Here is a 22,771-nt window from a genome sequence, read left to right on the forward strand (position 1 = left end):
TTTGCCTTCCACACAGTCCTGAACACAAAAGCAACGAAACAAACGAGGTGTTCCATGAAAATACTCTGAATGAATGACTGAATACGTAATTATACAAATGATAAAAATATCTTGCTCTGGAAAGAGACACATATTACATGTACGACTCTCCTGGAAACAGACCTTCATACATCGTAAGTCTTCGCACCTCCAGTAACAGTAGAAGGACTACTCGGCCGAGAATGCCCACAGACACGAGGCACTGCTGTGAAAGCCTTCCGTATAGTAGCTCATTTAATCCTGACGAAACATCTAGGAGGCAAATACTATCATTATCCCCATTTTACAGATAAGAGAACAAAGACACAGAGACGGTGAATAATTTTCCTACGCTACACAGCTACGAAGTACGAGCGCTGGGATCTGAGCCCAGCAGTCTGGCTCCAGAAGCCACCTTCTCATCCTGTGTTAGGTGAGTGACGAGCCGGGTCCTGCCAGTGGACAGCAGGGCCCTCGGTCCAGAACCAAGTGCAATGGCTGGGGTGGGGGGCGAGGGGGGTGACGAAGAGCCTCGCAGTCCCCCCGTCTGAGCAGCTCTTGGGAGTCTCTGCACAAAGTTTCTTCTCAGTCCTCCCCAGAGGAGAAAGAGTCAGTGCCAACAGGACTTGTCACAAATTGCATTTACTCATCCTTGAACAGGAAGGAAAAACAGTTATGTCCCAATAATGACATATCCCAAGACAAATGGACAAATCATCTCATGCTTAAAACATGTTTATATTGAAAATACAACATAATAGTAACTGAGAGTTTTATCCTGGGAAAGAAATTACAATCTTTTTCAATTAGAAAATTCCTTCATTCCTATGTTGCTCTGTATAAAGAAATAACTATGAAATTGCAAAAATGAGGAAAATTGTAGGAGATGACTAAAAAGGGGCTCATGTAATAAACAAATGGTGAAAACAGAGCTAGAGTGATCCTTCCTTAGATGCATCACTTCTGTGAATCCACGTGCTAAGTATTTTTTTGAGTTTAAGGACAGGATGATGGTATGCTCGTCTATATCACCACAGCGTGTGCAATGTGCAGCTCTGCAAAGCTAGAGAGATCAGTGGTATTTGTATTAGACTAGTTAGGTTTCTAAACAAAAGTTATCCAACTGAACAGAAAGCAAGGAGAATCTATGCAAAGGGAATCACAAGAGCAGATACAAAAGTTCCAAAATGCCTGGCATGTTGTAAACCAACCAACCAACCCACAGAAAGCCCCAGCAAGTACCCTGGCATACAGAAACGGGCCACACAGTACCAGGAGGTCAGTATGGGGACCGCCAGCCAGTCCGAGAAGAGACCACACATGGCTGCGCTAAGAAGGTGGCATTCTAGCTGATTCACAGAGGTAATTCAGAAGAGTGTGCAGGATGAACTGAAAGACACAGCGGCCGGGCGTAACCTGAGCACGACACCCACCATCTGCAGTCGGAACAGTGAATGCCGAAGCAGCCACATGCCAGTGGGTCTGAAGACCTAACCCAGGATCGACATCTCACCCCTGCTGGGATCCACCCGCTGCACCGTGGAGTCTTCCAGGATAACACCTCATTTGAAGAGCTTACTGAGCTTAACAATGGGACTTCTCCCCAAGGTGCTTAGCCTAAAATAAATGATTTCAGCATCATATACTTTAGTCTGCTCTGCTGCCCCCACACTGAGCGCCATGCGCGGGACGGGGGCCGCGAGGGGTGTGCTGTGGCACGAATCCAACATCAGAGAGCTATTAACAGGCCATGCCTACAGCCCAAAGGAGAAAAACGAGGGTTTGGGAAAGAGAATTAATTTGAATTTCTAATATTGGGTTGGGCCTTACAAGGTAAACAATTCATACAGACCTTTGAAGTCACTTCTGTGGTCCTCTCTACGTAATAACTGAAAAGACTTCTCCAGAGTTACAAAGGAAGTATGAGTATGTGTCACCAGAAGGGGGGTGGGGAAGCAGGTCGGGAGGGAAGACCAAACAGCATATTCCAGAAAATGTTGCATGGTGCCAAGAGCCAACACCAAGAACTCTGAGAATTACCCAAAGCTGTAGTATCTATTTATACAACAGGCTTGCGAAGGGTTCCCCAGTTTACCATCCGGGGCTCGAACCCCTTTTGTCCTGTCCTATTTGGTCACAACTCTGCACTCTTCATCAAACCTGGCATAAAAATACTCAGGTTTAACCACTTTTTCAGGCCTTCATTTCCTTATAAGGCTCCCGTGTCACACAAAACTTGTGTTCAACACGTTTGTGTGCTTTTGTCTTGTTCATCTGTCTTCTGTAGCAGACGCAGCTGAGAATCTCAAAGGGTGAAAGAGAAAAGATACCTTTCCTTTCCATCGCTACAAAATAATAGGGCTGGATTTCTTGTGTGACACACACACAGAAGTTGCACCTTCCGGCCAGATCGCAGGTGAGATAAAAATGTGACCAGAGCCATTTCAGTTAGAGACCAAGAAAATTGTAAGAAAGTAAGGTGACAAAATCATGGAGTAGACTTCAATCTTACTCAAACTTGAAAAATGGGTCAAACAAGTTCATTTATACTTCAGAGGGAAGGAAGTTAAGTCTCAGATATGTGGATTATGTCTCTAAAACGTAAGATGAGATCTTTGCAATAATTAGGATTACTTTTATAATATTTTTGCAATTTAGTAGGGGATAAACGTAGTAGTTCCAATCATTTTAATTTAGTCTCTAAGTGAAGCCTTTGAGAATGAGTTTACATTATTAATCTCAGAATAGCTATTTCATAATATGATATAATATGCATACATTTGAATATATATGTGTTTGCATATGTGTACATATTTTAAGGATTGCATGGCCCCAAAAATCAACAGAAAATTCAAAATAGCCAATGACATATTAAGAAGGAAACCAAGCTGGAAACTGACAAGAAGCTGCATGTTGACAAGGAGAGTACTATCATACATCAAGATAAAAAATTAACTGCTAAGAGAAAATTAAAATGTGCATAAATTTGGTTATTAATTTAAAGAAAAACAACGGCTGGTTTAAGCACAGAGGGAAGGAGAGTAACTTCACTATGAATTGGTACAAAGACTGGATCGCAGTCAAGAACGCGTATAAAGTGCTTACTTGTGGGCAGAGTGGGGAACAGGGCTTAGGATGCCAGTGAAAGTCGTATTTCTCAATGTGAATTTCTCCTCAAGCTGACTATATCAAGCTTTATCAATGTGATGATCTGAATAAAAGCAGTGATTCCAGTTAGCTGGGATCAGTGCTTATCCAGACTCCTGACAATCACCAATTGTTGAGACTGTCCTAATAACTCAAAATTACAATACTGTAAGGTTTGAGGACTTTGAATTTTTAGAAGGTTTAAACCTTTTTCACAGGTTCTGAAATTAGCTTTATTTGACTTCCCTTATTTTAGAAGGTTAGATCTGATATACAGGCATTTTTACAGTATTACTAAATGGATGAACTGCATAGTTATATTTTTTAAATCCAGAGAATAAACCCCTATTCACCAAGAATAGAATCACAATACTCCAATGGCTTTGCCTAGTGAGAAGCAACTATTCTACAATACCAAAACCACACCAATTTCCAACTGACGAACGGTTTTTGCTCAGCACCTTGAGTCCTTTGAAAAATGCCACTTTTAATAGCAGTTGTTCACTTTACAGGAAGAGGAGAGAGAAGGCAAGCAGTGCACAGAGGAACGTCCAGCAAGTGCAGACGAGCGAGCACGCTGCCCCCGGTCACACCCTGCTTCTCAGGCTCATCTGCGTCTACTATTCTGTCCTCCTCCTTCCAGGAAACCGGTACACAGTAAGGGCAGATCAGTGCACAGTTTAACCAATAGGGACAATCTAGGGAGAAAACTGGAAAAAAAAAATGGATAGGGAGGAAAAAGGGGAAACAATTGGAATAATATTCCAGTACTAACCTGGTTTAGTTTCTTCCAGAGATTGAGGACAGGGGACAGCTCATTAGACCAGATTTCTCTATCAAATTTGCAACCAGCTGTTGCTGATCTGCCCAAGATCCTCAACTGTGAAATCACCTGAATGAAGAAAATAGGAAGTAGCAAAAAATGAAGAGAGAAACAGTAAGTACACAAAAATAACTATACTGACTTTATAAAAGTAAAGACCAAATATAAGCAAGTTTTAATCCCATTATCTCTTCAATTGGCTTAACATTTAGTTGATTTAGTTAAAAAATAAGAGAACTTAAAAGTTAGAGAAACCATTATAAAAACTACATGTTATAAATGGCTCTTATTTGAGAAGCGGCTTCTCTAGTCAAAAAGCTCCAGTTATCTATTATTAATGATCTCTTAGTGTCTCTGTATGCTCATGTCTGAAACCCAAAATATTTTTCGGTTTGACTGACTTAAACTTTGTAATTTCCAAACACTGATTAATTAAAGATAGTTTTTCTGAAAAGAGGAAATGGTAGGAAAGATAGTACATAGCCATACCAAACTACAAAAAATAGTAAAACAATTCTAAGTAATTATTTGTTGTCACGAATTATCATAAATCTAAGTCTTAAGGCTCTGTATTTTTAGTTGTCATGTAAATGTTCCCTCTACGCTTCAAGTCCAACGAACGACATGTGGACGGACTGGTTAGAACGAGGTAAGGTGCACAATGATTCCCCCCTCCACAGAGCGTCCCCTCTGTGACTTCCTCCTGACCAGCTTCGCTATCACCCTGCTCACCAGAACCCCTCCCCTCACTTCTGTCTTCTCAGGCAGTCCTTAATGACTTCCATGTCAGGAACTCACTTGTTAATCATCTGCCAAGAGGGAGGCAGCTAGACCAGAGGATGCTCAGCACTGGACTGCAGAGACTGGGGTTTGTGTATCAATCAGTAAGGGATCCACTGACTCACCTTCACAAATGTTTCAACGAAATGTGAAATCTCCTCGCTTGCCTGACATAAAGTAAACCCACAACAACAGGCCTGTGTTTTCCTAAGCTAGTATTTTAAACATCAACCTTTGCAGCATGTTGACTCAATTTCTGTTTTATTTTTTGAAAGATGTAAATTGTTTTTCCTTTTTTAACAGATTGGGCTATATTTCGTATTTTGTTGGATCCTTGTATTAGTCAAGTTCGTAACAAAATAAGGGCTATAAATCTTTCAAAATGAACACACTACTTGATTGTTAAACATCCACAATCTCACTGTAAAACTCAAGTTACTTCTAGAGCTTTTGATTGATTCTCCAATCTTGAAAAACTCGTGGTGATTCAGTGTTTCATTTTCTTTGTTTTTCTGATAAATTATTTTCATTTGCTCTAGCTGAACCTTACAACAGCACCTAATTTATCAGCCTCGCTACACCAAAAAACATCACTAGTTGATAGTCAGAAGAAGTACTATTTTAACTCTGGTAACATCTGCTATCACTTATTTGTGTTTTAAACTTATCAAACATGACAGAAAACAAATAAGAATGCAAAGGGATGTCTAAAGGAAAAAAGATTAAAAAAATTTTTTTACATGATGTAAAAAACTATTTTAAGAATAAAATATTTACCAGCCCCAAAAGGTCGTGTTTTCTGCCTTGCAAAAATAATATGTGAGGTGTGCTTTTCTTAATAACACTATCATAATATATTATAAACTTTAATAAACAGACGAATAAAAAGGGAGTTCAAATATCTAATCCATTTATTTTTACAATGAGGACAAAGCTGTAACTTGAAAGAATGGACCATCTTTTGTTCGTATAAAATCTTACATATGTATCTTTTTACAAAGGTAGTAAAATATCTTTCCATTATCCATATTTTAAACCAATTAAAAACTACTTTATTCAATAGTATTCCTTTAAAATGGTATCAAAAGGGATGAGATTTTCCATGAACAAACATTTGCATCACTTCTTCCCTGCTCTGTCCATGCTGAACAGCACCGGATGCTGCCCTCCATGCCGCGGGGCGCCCGTGCCCTGGGACGCCCACGCCCTTCCTTCCCACGCCCTGGGACGCCCGCGCGGCTGCAGGGGAGCTACACACGATGCCGCCACCCCCGCTCCACTGTCCTCCTTCCACGAACAGTAAGCTGCATCTGAGGAATACCTATGCTTCTCCTGAGCAGTGAGTGTGTCTATTTTAACACACTAAATCTTACACTGAATTGTATTTTCCTTTGGATATTATGAAGGACACAGAAGAATTTCTGACCAAACAATACTGACTTTATAGAACATTTTACTTATTTGTCAGAGAGAGCGAGCACAAGCAGGGGGAGCGGCAGAGGGAGAGGGAGAAGCAGGCTTCCCGCTGAGCAGGGAGCCTGATGCGGGGCTCGATCCCAGGACCCCGAGATCATGACCTGAGTCAAAGGTAGACGCTTAACCCACTGAGCCACCCAGGCACCCAGACTTTATGGAACTTTAGAGCATGAACTTTGTTGTCTGTTTTGTCTTCTTTTGGCATAAACTGTTTCCCTACTTTTCTTTTCTTTTCCTTTCCTCATATTCTCTTTGGCTGATTTCCTCAACTATTGATTTTACTCCAATAGATTACTTAATATTTTTTAAGTTGCCTCTGGTGTAATCCTTCTTAGAATGAGAAGGAAAATAGATTTTGAAAACAAACACTCCCAATTTACCAATGAGAAAATGGACTGTCAAAGAGATGAAATAAATTAACACCCTAAGAGAATTAGCAGTTCCTACTCTGGCCTTGGAACTCTGAAACAGCTTGCGACCTTCTGAAAGATGAAAGACAAGGTCGGTGAAAACCAGTTCACTCCAGCCAAGAGCCAGCGTCATCTGCAAACATGGTAAGGCCGTCTTGAGCCCTCCAGCCCTGTCAACTCTCCTAATGAAGGCAGCCTCACGTGTGAAACCGAAGATGAAAACAAAAAGAAATAACCCAGCCAACCCTCAGAATCATAAAAAAAAAAAAATCATAAAATATTACTGTTTCAAGTCACAAAGTTTTGGGATGGTCTGCTGTGGAGCACAGACTAAATCATCAAGAATAACAGAAAACTTCTTTAAGGTATGTTATGGACTGAATGTCTGCATCCCCCCAAAATTCATAGTGAAATCTCATCTCACAGAGATGGTCTTGTGTGTGAGTGGTGTACGTTTTTACTGAAAGACATGAGAGATATAGAAAAGGGGTTTTTCTCCCTCTTTGTTAACGTAAAGATAAACTGGACATTTTTCTATATCCTACTCTAATGTGTTAGTGTACTGCTTCCTTTCTGCAGTATTTGGGAAGATAAATATGCTTTGTTACATCTAGATATGTTAGATGACACAGCTAAACACACTGTACTTGGCCCAGCACCCAGTGGGAGCATGGAGATGTTTAGGGGTAGGGGATGAGAGTATTGACTAAGTAACATTTTAAGGGCTCCCAGTAACTGTTGAAAAAGGACATAATACTTGAGCTGAAGTTAAAAAATATTATCTAATGAATTTTTAAGATTTTATTTTATTTTATTATTAAGATTTTATTTGAGAGAGAGCTGGGGGTGAAGAGATAGAGGGGGAGAGAGAGAGAGAGAAAAAATCCAAAGCAGACTCCCTGCTGAGCACACAGCCCGATGTGGGGCTCGATCTCACAACCCTGAGATCATGACCTGAGCAGAAATCAAGAGTCGAATGCTTAACTGACTGAGCAATGAAGAGTATGAGCAGGAGAAACACAACTGTATGGAACAGAGGACCTGCTCTTAAAGAACTCTCTCTCTCTCACACACACACACACACACACTCACTCCAGACCAAGTGCAAAGGCAGCAGCTTGAAAAGTAACTAGACAACTGGTAAAGGAGACCGACTTACTAATCTTAAACTGACCACTGGAAAGACAGGAACCTGTGGGGACTCTTACCAGGGACAGAAGCACCGGTGGCCATCATTTCTGCAGTCTCATTCTACCTTGCTAATGCCGACACTTGACAGGTGCAATGCTGGCAATCATTCTCTAACCCGTTAGCCCCGCACAGCATGCCCCACCCCAGTGTGCTGCAGCCGCTTAACAGTAACAGAATGAGGGTCCTGCCCCAGGAACCACAGCCCCGCATCAACGGCCAGGCAAGCCCCCACCACAGCCCCAACACAGCCAGAGTTGTTACCTCCCCCCACCCCTTGGCCTCGACGGATCATCAGCTGGGCGAGTGTCCCACCCCCGTCGCGCGGCATCCAGGGCTGCACCACAGTTGAGGGGCACATGAAGCCCACAAATTCCCCTGGAGCACGGGCCCTCATGCCCACCGGGGGTTGTGCTCCTGGGACCCACCAGTCATCTCCTACGTAAGGCGACTCCTTTAAGAATGGGAGAGGAGGTGTTTCACCTAGCACAGGGAAACACACACGGACCATCAGGCAAAATGAGGACACAGAGGAATATGTTCCAAATGAAGGAACAAGACAAAACTTCAGAAAAAGAGCTTAATGAAACAAAGCTAAGTATGTAGCTAATGAAGAGTTCAAAGTATGGTCACAAGGATGATACTGAACTCTGGCAAAGAAGGGATGAACACAATGAGAACTTCAACAAAGACATAAAAAATATAAGAAAGTACCAAACACAAGTCACAGAGATGAAGAATACGATAACTGCACTAGAAACACACTACAGAAGTTTAACAGTAGACTGGATAAAGCAAAAGAACAGATCACAGAGCTGGAAGACAAAGCAATGGAATTCTCCCAGAATAGCAACAAAAAGAAAAAAGAATTAAAAGAAGTGAATATACCTTAATGAACCTAGAGGCCAACATCCAGCAGACTGATATACATATTATAGGGGTCCCAGAAGCAGAAGAGAGAGATAAAGGGGCAAAAGCTCATTTGAAAAAATAATAGATAAAAACTTCCCTAATCTGGGCAAGGAAACAGACATCCAGGTCCAGGAAAGCCAATGAGTTCCAAATAAGATGAAACCAAGACATATTATAATTAAAATGGTAAAAGTCAAGGGTAAACAGCCCTAAGAGCACCAAGAGACAAACAACGTGTCACAAACCAGGGAACCGTGTGGTGTAGCTGTGGCCAGGAGGCTATCAGCAACTTTTTTGCAGAAACCTCGCGGCCAGATGAGAGTGGCATGACATACGCAGAGTGCTAAATGGAAAATAAACTTCCAACCAAGAACACTCTGCCTGGCAATGTTATCATTAAGAACTGAATGACAGAAAAAGAGTTTTCTAGATAAGCCAAAACTAAGAAGTTCACCACTAAATTGGCTATACAATAAATGTTAAAAAAAATCTCTTTAAACTGAAAAGATGATACTAATTAGTAACAAAAATATGTAACAATCTCAGTAGAAAAATATATAGGTAGCCGATTAATCTACCACACATTCAAAGAAGATATTAATAACTATAGTCAAACTCTTCCAAAAAACTGAAGGGGAGTAAAGGCTTCTAAACATACTTTGCAAAGCCAGCTTTACCCTGATACCAAAAGCAGACAAGAACACTACAGAAGAATTACAGGCCAATATCACTGATAAACATAGATGCAAAAATCCTCAATAAAATACTGACAAACCAAATCCAACAATACATTAAAAGGATGATAAATCATGATAAAGTGGGGGTTATTCCAGGAGTTCAATGATGATTCAACATCTGCAAATTAATGTGGGACATCACATAACTAAATGAAAGTTAAAAATCCTATAATCATCTCAATAGATGTAGAAAAAGCATTTGACAAAATTCAACACCTCTATCTGATTAAAAAAAAAAAAACTCTCAAGAGAGTGGGTATAAGGGAAACATGTCAACATAATAAAGCCCATATATGACAGTCCTACAGCTAACATCACACTGATGATGAAAAGATGAAAGGGGTTCCCCTAAGAACAGTAATAAGACAAGGCACAAGATCGGAAGACCTAACCACAGCAATTAGGCAAGAAAAAAAAATGTATCCAAATCAGAAAGAAGTAAAAGTATCACTATTTGATGATGACATGACACCATATATGGAAAACTAAAGAATTAACAAAAAAAGTGTTAGATCTGATATGTGAATTCAGTAAAGTCGCAGACACAGTATCAACATACAGAAATCTGTAGTGTTTCTATACACAAATAATGCAACATCAGAAAGAGAAATTATAAGTGGGTCAAAACAAAGTACCTAGGAGTACATATAATTAAGGAGACGAAATACACTATACTCTGAAAATTATACTGATGAAAGAAACTGAAGAAGACACAAATAAATGGAAAGACATTCTATCCTCACAGACTGGAAGAACAAATATTGTTAAAATGTCCACACCACCCAAAGCAACCTACAGATTCAATGCAATATCTATAAAAACTCCAATGGCAATTTTCACAGAACTAGAACAAATAGTCCTAAAATTTGTATGGAACTACAAATAACCCTCAATAGTCAAAGCAATCTTGAAAAGAAGAATAAAGCTGCAGGTTTCATGCTTTCTGATTTCAAACTATACCATAAAGCTGTAGTAATCAAAATAGTATGGTATGTGCATAAACAGACTTATAGATCAATGGAACAGAATGGAGAGGCCAAAAATCAATGCACACATACATGGTTAATTTACAAGGAAGGAGGCGAGAATACAGAATGGAGGAAGGACACCCTCCTCAGTAAACAGTGTTGGAAAATTACACATTAAAATGGAAAACAATGAAATGACGAAATGACCACTATCTTATCCTGCACACAAAAAGTAACAGAAAATGGATTCAAGACTTGAATGTAAAACCTGAAACCATAAAACTCCTACAAGAAAACATAGGCTGTAAGCTCTTTGACACGGTCTTAGCGACGGTTTTTTGAATCTGACAACAGCAAAAGCAAAAATAAACAAATGGGACCACATCAAACTAAAAAGCTTTTGCATAGTGAAGGAAACCATCAACAAAATGAAAAGGAACCTACTGAATGGGAGAAGATATTGGTAAACCTTATCTCTGGTAAAGGGTTGGTATCCAAAACATAGGGAGAACTCATAAAACTCAACACCAAAAGCCAAACAATTCGATTTAAAATTGAGCAGAGGACCTGAAGAGACATTTTTCCAAAGACACACAAATGACCAACAGACACATGAAAAGATGCTCAACATCACTCATCATCAGGGAAATGCAAATCAAAACCACAATGAGCTACCACCTCACAGCTGTCAGAATTGCTATTATCACAAAGACAAGAAATAACTAATGCTGGAAAGGATGTGAAGAAAGGGGAGCCCTCGTGCACTGTTGGGGGGAACGGACCCTGGGGCAACCACTATGGAAAACAGTATGGAGGTTCCTCAAAACATGAGAAATAGAACTACCTTATGATCCAGCAATTCCATGTCTGGATATCTACTCCAAGAAAATAAAAACACTGATTGGAAAAGATAAATGCACCTCCACATTCACCGCAGCATGTACAACAGCCAAGATGTGGAGACAACTTAAATAGCCACTGACAGATGAATGGCTAAAGAAAAACATGGTGTTTATATGTATGTGTGCTATGTATGTACCATAATACATATGGAATATATACATATATATATATACACATACACATATATACAATGGAATACTAAGCCATAAAGAATGACAGCCATTGAGTCAACATACATGGACCTTGAGGGTGTTATGCTAAGTGAAATAAGTCAGAGAAAGACAAATACTGCAGGATTTCCTATGTATGTGGAATCTAAAAAACAAAACAGAACAAAACCCAGATTCAAAGATACAGAGAACAGAGTGGTGGCTGCGTGGGAGGGTGAGGGTGGACAAAAATGGGTGATGAAGAGGTACAAACCTCCAGTTATAAGTTAAGTGTTGGGGATGTAATATACAGCATGGGATCTATAGTCAGTCACACTGTTATTAATTTTGTATTGACTTATGGTGATCAGTTTGCAATTACACAAATGTCAAATCACTAGGTTGTGTACACATCAAACTAATAGGATACTGTATGCAATTATAATTTTTAAAAAAAGGTTAAGAAGTTCAGAGGATAACCAGGAAAAGTGAAAACATGGACGTTAGGGTCAGTACAAACACTAGCTAAAAAATTCATCTGTGTCCTATAACATCCCACACTTATTTAAATTTTCCTGATGGGCTCAACATCTGGTGGAAACAGGCTGCTTGAAAGGTCATGCAGTTGTGATGTATTTTAAGTCCCTCCAGTATAGATCAGTTTCTCGGAGCTTCCATTTTTGCATGTCTTTAACATATTGATAAAACTGAGTCCATTATCTTGCAAAATGTCCCACATTCTGGATCCACTGGTGTTTCTTAATTTGTTCCTTACCCCCTGTGATTCCTGTTAACCAAAAAGTAGTTCTAAAATCTCGACTGGGTTCAAGTTCACTTTTTTTAAAAGAGGTCTTTGGAAAATGTACTTTTGATGGCCTCACATCAGAGGCACCCAGCGTCTCTACAACCCCTCTCTCTGATATGAAGACTCCTCACCGGGCACAGGGAGCAGCAGCTGATCCCCCTCTTGCAAACTTCCCCATCAACCTTCCACTTCGTGGTTTCAAATTTCAGTAACAAGTTTTATGAATCAATTACTTTATTAGGATTTGTAAAAGTGATTTTTCAAATTCTGCCATCCTTCTGTTTATTATTGAGAATTATTCAGTAAAGAAGAACATTCTTCCATCAATTTTCCTTTCATTATCATGAAATCTCATTCACAAAGCAAAGATAAATGCTGGTTTCCCTTTAACAGCCACTTTTCAAACTAAGAGACATTTTTATTTCTTACTAAATGATAACATAGAAAAGTAAGGTATCAAGTTCATAATATTAGTGAACTTAGTGTTTCCTTGTAAACTAATAAATATAAAATCATCGTGTATGTTACAAAATTAAATAGACTGATAATGACTTCCCATTCTTTTGCTTTTGTCTTAAATGGTCTTAGAACTTGAAAAGCGGCAGGTATTCAAATTCAGACTGGCCAATGCATAGAAAATACTCTGCAAACCGAAGTGCACAGCACCTCTGCTGCTGATGGCGCGATGGCAAGGTCGTAGCTAACAAACGTGTTCCTGAAATCCCAGTAAATATATTCCCACAGAAGGATATGAGAGACAGAGGAGCATCTTCAGCTTCCTGATTTCACAAAATAAATGCAGCAGGACCATGTGACTTCTGCAGTAACTGAGGAAGAGCCCGAGAGTCAGGATCAGTGCACCTGCTGAGAGCCAGCATCCACAGCTGCAGAGCTCCTAACAGCCAAGCCGCGCATCACGGCTCAAATTATACGAGCCATTAATCCTCAAATCTTCGGCAGTAGAAAAACCATCATTAGGAATAAACAAAACTCCTTTCAGGAACTTTGCGATGAAACTGCTATTGGGTCTGAAGAAATAATCAAGTTCTGGAACTTCAAAGCGTGTTTAGGAAAAAAAGTAACTGAATATGTAGCTAGCAGTTAAAAATACATAGCTCTTACAGAAAAACAACTATGTTACTTTAATAGAAAATCTTTTTATAGAGAATTACAGCTAGTAAGGAACTTGATCAGTAAGAACCTCCTCCCCAAATGTGCTACGTTTCTGAGCAGGATGAAGGCCCCTGCAGCAGCTCCCTACCTTGTCTCTGCTCCCAGTCCCTCCCCGCTGCGGTCACTGCTGCCAGATGGCCCTGCACTCACCATGGCCCACTCTCTAGGCTCCCCACTCTCAGGCCCCCCGTGGCCCCTGCGGCCTCCTGGCCTCACATCCCACCAGCCCTCCCCCTTCTCCCCCTGTGCTGCAGCCCCACCTGTCTCACTGCTGTCCCTCCAATTAAACATCAGGGATGCCCCGTAAGTATATAGAAGGATGTTCAATCTCAGTAATAAAAAATACACAATGAGATACGATGTTAACCCAACTAGATTAACAAGTATGAAGGCATTCAAAAATACCACCTACTGGTGGGAATTAAAGGATGTAGATACTACAATCTTCTGGTGAAAATGTAAAGTACTACAACCACTAAAAACATTCTGACCCAATTCTATTCGTAGATACATACCCTAGAGCAAATCCTGCTCAGACATACCATGAGACATGTACACAAATGGACATACTGCATTGTTTGTCATAGCTAAAAATATGAAGTTTTATTTATATAACATATAATGAAATATTATAAAGCAAAAATAATGAAACTACAGCTAAACCAGTAACATAAACAGATACTAGAAAAATAATGTAAAGTGAGATTCCAAGTCCTAGAACACCACATGCAATACACTGTTTCATCAATTTAAAAATTAGCAAAATGAAGCAATATACTTTTAGGAACAAGTGTGTGTCTGTGAATGCATGCATGTAATACAACTACTAAAAAAGTATAATTAAAAAAGTTTAAAACAAAAGAGAATGTTGGCTCGTTTAGCAGAATGGGAGAGGAACAGAACAATCATGGAAATTGATTCAAGTTACTGGTAATATCATTGTTCTTTGTTACTGGTTCATGAGTTTCATTTTATCATCATGCTTTTAATGTTTTATATATGTATCGTTATATGTATAGTCCTTATACATATAACATATAGATGAAAGACTGTATTTTGAAAAGACAGTGAAAATTTCAGAACTAAAGAAACACACACAAGTCCTATAGAAACATAAATCTTGAAGGGAAACTTCTGAACTCATTCTATGAGGCCAGCATTACCTTGATCCCAAAACCAGACAAAAACCCCACCAAAAAGGAGAATTACAAACCAATATCCCTGATGAACGGGGATGGAAAAATTCTCACTAAGATACTAGCTAATAGGAAAAGGATTATTCACCACGACCAAGTGGGATTTATTCCTGGGCTGCAAGGGTTGTTCAACATCCGCAAATCAATCAATGTGATACAATATATTAATAAAAGAAAGAACAAGAACCATATGATCCTCTCAATCTATGCAGAAAAAGCATTTGACAAAATACAGCATCCTTTCTTGATTAAAACTCTTCAGAGTGTAGGGATAGAGGGTACATACCTCAATATCATAAAAGCCATCTATGAAAAACCCACAGCGAATATCATTCTCAATGGGGAAAAACTGAGAGCTTTCCCCCTAAGGTCAGGAACATGGCAGGGATGTCCACTATCACCACTGCTATTTAATATAGTACTAGAAGTCCTATCCACAGCAATCAGACAACAAAAAGAAATAAAAGGCATCGAAATCGGCAAAGAAGTCATCAAACTCTCACTCTTTGCAGATGACATTCATACTCTATGTGGAAAACCCAAAAGACTCCACCAAAAAATTACTAGAACTCATACAGCAATTCAGCAACATGGCAGGATATAAAATCAGTGCACAGAGGTAGTTGCATTTCTATACACCAACAAGAGACAGAAGAAAGAGAAATTAAGGAATTGATCCCATTTACAATTGCACCAAAAACCTAAGATACCTAGGAATAAACCTAACCAGAGAGGTGAAGGATCTGTTCTCTAGAAACTACAGAACACTTATGAAAGAAATTGAGGAAAACACAAAGAGATGAAAAGACATTCCACGCTCATGGATAGGAAGAACAAATATTGTTAAAATGTCTATGCTACCTAAACAATTTAAATTCAATGCAACCCCTATCAAAATACCACCAGCGTTTTTCACAGAGCCAGAACAACCAACCCTAAAATTTGTATGGAACCAGAAAAGGCCGCAAATAGCCAGAGGAATGTTGAAAAAGAAAAGCCAAGCTGGCGGCATCATAATTCCGGACTTCCAGCTCTATTACAAAGCTGTCATCATCAAGACAGTATGGTACTGACACAAAAACAGACACATAGATCAATGGAACAGAATAGAGAGCCCACAAATGGACCCTCAACTCTATGGTCAACTCATCCTCGACAAAGCAGGAAAGAATGTCCAATGGAAAAAAGACAGTCTCTTCAACAAATGGTGTTGGGAGAACTGGACAGCCACACGCAGAAGAATGAAACTGGACCATTTCCTTACACCACACACAAAAATAGACTCCAAATGGTTGAAAGACCTCAATGTGAGACAGGAGTCCATCAAAACCCTAAAGGAGAACACAGGCAGCAACCTCTTCGACCTCAGCCGCAGCAACTTCTTCCTAGAAACATCACCAAAGGCAAGGGAAGCAAGGGCAAAAATGAACTATTGGGACTTCATCAAGATATAAAGCTTCTGCACAGCAAAGGAAACAGTCAACAAAACCAAAAGACAACCGACAGAATGGGAGAAGATATTTGCAAATGACATATCGATAAAGGGCTAGTATCCAAAATCTATAAAGAACTTATCAAGCAGGGAACATGATGTGATGAATGCTGGGTGTTATACGCAACTGATGAATCACTAAATTCTACCCCTGAAACTACTAATATTCTGTATGTTAATTAATCCGATTTAAATTTAAAAAAAAAAAGAAATATAAATCTTTGGAGAAAAATGAAGGTTTGCGGGAAGTTGCTATTTTATGTAAGTCAGGAAAGGCCTGCTTGACAATGTCACCTGAAGGTAAGAGTAAGCCATGCAGATGTCTAGGGAGTTAAAGTGCCTGGCAGAGGAAACAGAAAACACAAAGGCTTATAGGCAGAAGCCCGCGGCCAGGGTGGTCTGTGTGCTGTCCCGAGTGAGCCAGGAAAGGAGGTGCAGAAGACAATGACTTCTGGGGTGTGTAGGGGCTTGGAGACCTTTGTACTCTGAGTTGGATGGGAAATGACTGGAGGAAAAAAACAACTGCTACCACCATCTAAAAACTATGAAAATGACCATCCTTTTGTTGGAACACCTTATTTCCTGAGCTGGGCTGGCCTTGCCCGAAAGCCAAAATCCCTCTAGGAAGATTTAAGGACTTGTGTAAATGTCGATTCAACTGACTTAAGACTTTTTTCTGAATCATGCAGGGTATTGACTAGATGCAGAAAAGTAAGAACAACTTGCACCAAAATTTCACAACAGTTATCTCAGATTGCTCTAGAGATTTATGGATTTCTAAAGAAAAGAAATGGTTTTGTTGAAAACAATTTTAAGACTGCAGTTTAAGACTGCATATCCCTGAGTTTACTAATTCCATAAATAACAGCTCAAAACTGTTAAAGTGTAAAGTCTTACATACTATATCCAATGATAACACATCTTTTTCTCGTAGCCGTGGAACCAAATCACAAACTCAACATAAACAACATTTGTTATTTTCTTTTTTTGGTTTTAAATGGACGAGAGAAACTGACAGTTACCAAATTCACAAAATTCCTAGGTTTAAAACACTCATTTGAGAAAAAAATTCTTAAGAACAGTGAATTCTTGGGGATAGCTTCCTACATTTAATAATTCAAGAAACCTGGGTTATAGCGCTGGGCCTACCACTTACCAGGTCATGACAACGGGAACTCACTATATCTCTAAGTGAAGTTGTGAATAGATGATTTCTAAAGTCTGTTCCTGCAGTACAATACCTTTTGTTTGTTCTTTGTTTTTAAATTCTGAGCCTACAGTCAAGTAAGAAATCTAACTTTGACTGAACTGTCAAAGAGAATCTGATACGCAGTTTTCATGTTATTTAGAATACCAAAATGAGAAATTCTCTGCAGTTTCTCAAAACTCTAGTACAGATGCTTTCAGCGCTGAGGGTGCCAAAGAATCACCCCAAAATATGAAATTCAAAGCCCCATTCCCCAACAGTCTGATTTCACACATCTTGGATGGGAACTTAGCAATCTACCTGTTAAAACAAACTTCCCAAGTAATTCTCATGTAAGTGGCCCACACCACCACCCTCAGATATTCCCTAGGGGTTAACTTAGCAGTAAGACACATACAAAGCTTGATGATTAATCTACACCTGCAATTGTGGGTGAACAGCTAACTTCAAAAGAGGGAAAGAAAAGAAAAAAGTCATAAAGTGACAGTGACAAGGAGACAAATCTGGGAAAGAGAAAGAGAAAACAACAAATGCTTGGAGAGGTGAGATCCCTCAGATCCACGGCCACGGTTTTGAACCAAGAGGTCACGTAGAGAAGGACAGAGACTGTAGCCATGTGTCACTGGTGCAGGCAAGCTCATGTGGTCACTGGACACACTTTCAAAACCACCAAGTAGATAACCTATTACTTCTCTGACTGCTTCATTCTGGCTTTAGGGTCGCACCAACATGGTTGAAGCTTCCCGTTCCTTACTGATACTGCACACCTAACATCCAATTCCTGGTGAGAATCTTGCGGCTCCCCAGCCGGCCTGTGGTCGGACCTCACCACAGTGTCTGCTGTCAGACGGTCTACTATGGATCATTCTCTCTACCTTCATGATTTAAGAAATGTTATACCGGAATGTTAAAAAATATGTAAATTGACATATTTGAGGTAAAATTTTCAATTGCTAGAGAGATCAAGACCCTTGAGGAGTAGAAGTAATTGTAGGCAGTTTACACTGATTTTATGTGTTAGATGTTATTTAACTCAAAATAATAACAAGAAAAAGGAACAAAATATCAATTAAAAGATCCAAGTAATTAAAGAGATGACTTCATTATATGGAATCACTGGATTACGTTTCATAATGGCAAATCCTACTACACGGCCCGCCTCTGGTCCTCACTGTGGCAGAGACCGCAACAAGTTAGAGTGCTTACTCTACAGAGGAACTAAGAGATGGAAAACATTTGTGAATTAAACTTTTATTGAATCTTAATTTCAGTTTAACTATTAAATTGCTTAGTACAGTTTCACAGTTTTCTCCTATTTTTCTGACCATTTGTTCAAATTTCACACTATTTTTTTCTAAGCTATGTGCTGCACGTTTTCTTAGTCTGGAGAATATGCTGTCACTGCATGATTATCAACAAATGCAAACATAAGAAGAAAAAGTAAAAAGGAAATTAAAAAAACACAGCTGTTAAATAAAACTGCTATTATTAAAAGAAGGGTCTCCTACAGTTGAAGTCATTGCAGGTATCTTCAACACCTAACTTCTTTTAAGAGAAAAATAAACTTCTATATGACAAAAAACTAACTTTCCATGGTTCTTTAGTGACTATGATGATTAACAAACTTGTATTTGTTTTATTCTATTTATTAGACTTTGTGACAAATGAGTGAAGATGTACAATAACTAAAATCCATCCTTAGAAACCAATGAAGGGGAAAACCACCAGATGCCATACAAAAAAAAAACACACAAGAAACATACCCACAGGTACCTCCTTGTCTGAACACATATAACCTTATAAAAATTCTACCTTTTCTACCTATTTTATAAAAATTGTACCTCTGATTCAGGAATGATATAGAAATACTTTCATGATAGCTATGTTTGTACTCATTCAATTGTATATAATATGTAATTATATTTATATGTACATATACTTATGTATACACATGTACATTTCATGAATCAATTTATTGATTTACTTATTTACTACTTCCTGTTGACTTTATAAGATCTGAAAACTTCCTGAAATTGCTTGCAAAATTTTGTGTGTACATGTATATATTTTTCTGAGGAGAGAATTCAGAGCTTCAGGTGCTAAAAGGGATCCATCCCACAAAAGCAAAGGTTAAGAACTACCCTAAACTATGATTGTTACTGGTCCTGATGCTTTCAAAGTATACTATAACTCCTTTTACTACTCTCCTACTGCTACCATTTTGAATTTATAAAATACTGCTTTATAAATAATGCTGAAATGAGACCCACTATAACTTTACAACTGGTTATTTACTAAGGATCAACTTTAGAAACGCAACTGCTATCTCATACTCACATACTGCGACAATTTCTCCAGGGCATCCACTACACTACGTTCAGGTCTGCAATTGGCTCAAGGATGCAATAAAAACTAATGATGTAATGTATGATGACTAACATAACATAATAAAATTTAAAAAAAGGAAAAAAAAATATGAACATAAACAGCTATGGTGTGGTAGAACTTCCCCACACGATGAAGGTCCTCAATCAGACAAGAGCGCTCTCCTGGCTGGTACTACAGAGCGCAGTGGACACAGGCTTCTCAAGTTCTTACCAAGAGAAAAAGAAACTACCCAAATTAATACAAAGAGACTGAAAAAATAAAGAAACGCCAGTAAGCAACAGGATAGTATGAACAATGTGATGAAAATTTCAGAAGTAATGATTGACAGATTTTTTTTCCCAAAATTTAATGAAAATTATAAAACAGGTTCAAGAAACCCAATAAACACTAGTAGTAAGATGAAGAAAAAAAAATCTACACCATAATCCAACTATTTAAAACCAGTTACAAAAAGAAAATATATAAAGCCGTGAAAGGGAGGGAAAAAGAACATTAGGTAAAGAAACACAATAACCTAGAGACTCGACATTAAAAGGATAAGAAAGTTATGAATAACATTACAACAAAAAGCTTGATTATCAAGATGAATGGATGAATTCTTTGAGATATCTATATATAACTATAGATATGAAGATTACCAAAACTGACCCAAGAAAACTAAAATAATAATCAATAACCTTATAAGGATGAAAGAAATTGAATTTCTATTGCGCTACTGTTCTTGCTTATCTCACTTTTACACCTGCTGTAAATACACGAGACCGAAACCATGTTCTTCTCCCCTTGGCCAGTCAGTTCTTCCAGAGAAATTACAGGAACGATACAGTTTAACTTCATTCATGCATGGATCCCAGAACTCTTCATTTTCTGTGTGGGTCCAAAATTATGTCTGGTGTCACACCTCTTCCTGAAAACATCTGGCAACCGTTTCGTAGAGTCAATCTGCAGGCAATAAATTCTATATTTATTTGTCTTCCTTTATGGAAGATACTTTGCTGGGTATAGAACCAGGTTCAAGAGTTTCCTTGTTGAGCCCTTCCCAGTTACCATCCCACTGTGTGCTCGTGCAACTCCAGAGAAGGCCGCCCGGATAATGGTCTTTGTTCCTCTGTGCTCTGGTGGGACAAAGTTCTCAGTATTTTAGTCTTTTGTTTTGACAGTTCAAATATCTGTGCATCTCTGTGGGATCTTTTCCCTCGGGATGGGTGAGGAGTTACCTGGAACAGTGCCCTTTGAGCTTCACGGATTTGTGGACCCGGACTACCTCGTGGTCAGACTGTGTGATGTTGTCCCACAGTGTTGGATACTTTGTGGTTGTGTTTTTCCTAGTCTGTTTCCTCCTGTGTTTCAGTCTGGGTAACTTCAATGATCTATCTTCAAATTCATGGGTTCTCTCCTTGGATGTTTCAAGTCTACTGCTTAGCTCGAAGATCTTCTCTGTTAATACTCCGCTTATTTCTAGTACTTTCATCTTCTCCAGTCTTGTAGTCTCTACACCACTGCCGAAATTAACTAGTTTTTCCATCAGAACCTTTAACACACAAATCATCATTATTTACATCACCTAGTGGACCATTGTGACACCCAGGTCATATCTAAGTCTGGTTCTACTGACTGCTTGGGAGACAAACGTCTCGCGAGGGTGCGGCTTGCTTCCTCGCGTGGGGCACGTCCCCATTTCCCGCACTGTTGTTGAGAGCAGAGCACCTTGTGTGGGGCAGCAGAGACCCGGGCAGTGTCGGTGCGTGGGAAGGGCGCGGAGCCTGGGAGTGGGGTTCGTGTTCTGTCAGGGGATTGTCGCTAGAGTTACCCCGAGCACGCTGCGGACTCCGGGTTCCCGTGGAGGTTCTCTCACTTAGGCTGGGGGCTGGCGGGGCGGGGGGCTTTCATCGCTGTCCCCCCCCTCAAGATTAGGGCTCCTGTTCCTGCACCTCAGAGAGGGTCGGTCACCCATGACCCCGCAGGAGGCTCAAACGGCCCCTTGTTACTCACTGTCCACCCACCGTCTGCTGCCCCGATTATGTGTCTGTCTTCGGTGGACATGGTCCCCCAGGTCAGGAGATGGGCCTTCTCAGAGCCCCGTCCCTGTCCCCCTGCAGTTCTAGGACAGGCACGGATGCGGCCCCTGTGCACAGGTCTGGAGGGTGTTTCTATCTACCAGTATGCCTGGTAGTTCTCTAGTCCTCCCTTACAAGCCTTCTGGTTGTGGAATTGCTGTAGACCTGATACTTACTAGCCTGCGGGTAGGAGGTAAAAGACGGGGACCCTCTTGTTGAAGACCAGTCTGCAGCTTCGGGGGATGTGGCCTTCTCACTGCTCCTGCCCTCCGAGCTGTAATCTGGACAGATTTCTTCCCCTAACAGAAGGGTGAAGAGTTTTTTCCTATTGCCTTCTACCAGTTGCAGTGTTTCAACAGTACCCTAAGGGCGATGGTGCAGCTCCCCTCTGTTGTCTTGGTTTTTTGCCTCCTCCCCTGAGATGCAGGCTTCTGTTCAAAAGGCGGACGGAGACAGATCCATGTGCCTCGCCCCACCGAAGGGACTTTGTTCTGCCCCCCCAGGCCATCCCCCGGAAGGAAGCTTTCTACGACTAGCATCAGCAGGGGTCCACGGAGAAGAGGCCTGCAAGAAGGGGAGATCCAGGTCTGACCACGCCTACGGGCACTCGTCTCCCCTTAGGTCTCAGCCAGCTGGTGTTCATCGCCTCTCTGAGGGGTTCAGGAAAAGTCATGACCCGTCTTGTTTGTTAGAGGAGGAACAATGCTCCCTGCGCCCATCTCGATGCCTGAGTCTAACTCACTGCTGAGCACAATGGCCTTCCTGCGGTCACAAGCCTGGCCACCAGCAGGGAAGATTTCTGATGCTGCAGTGCATCTACCCGATGACAAGAGCACCCTCCGGTCCCGTGAGTGAGTGCCGACCCAGGGAAGGAGTCTGGGTGGCCCTGCTAGCACCTCACTCTGCCTTCATCACCCAGGGAAGAGGGCCCTTCTTGCTTAA

At 40.2% G+C, this 22,771-nt stretch overlaps 1 protein-coding gene across 5 annotated transcripts in view; it reads right to left on the reverse strand.

Moving 5' to 3' along the window:
• The window catches only part of DYNC2H1 (dynein cytoplasmic 2 heavy chain 1), a 310,954-nt gene that overhangs the window by 91,374 nt on the left and 196,809 nt on the right, over nucleotides 1-22,771 (reverse strand). For all 5 annotated transcript variants that reach the window (XM_078059076.1, XM_078059074.1, XM_078059073.1 and 2 more), the window contains one exon: nucleotides 3,941-4,057. In XM_078059076.1, the coding sequence (XP_077915202.1) occupies nucleotides 3,941-4,057 (117 nt within the window). The remainder of the gene's footprint in view (nucleotides 1-3,940; nucleotides 4,058-22,771) is intronic.

Source organism: Halichoerus grypus, chromosome 11, assembly GCF_964656455.1.
Source record: "Halichoerus grypus chromosome 11, mHalGry1.hap1.1, whole genome shotgun sequence".
In the NCBI taxonomy this organism is placed as follows: domain Eukaryota; kingdom Metazoa; phylum Chordata; class Mammalia; order Carnivora; family Phocidae; genus Halichoerus; species Halichoerus grypus.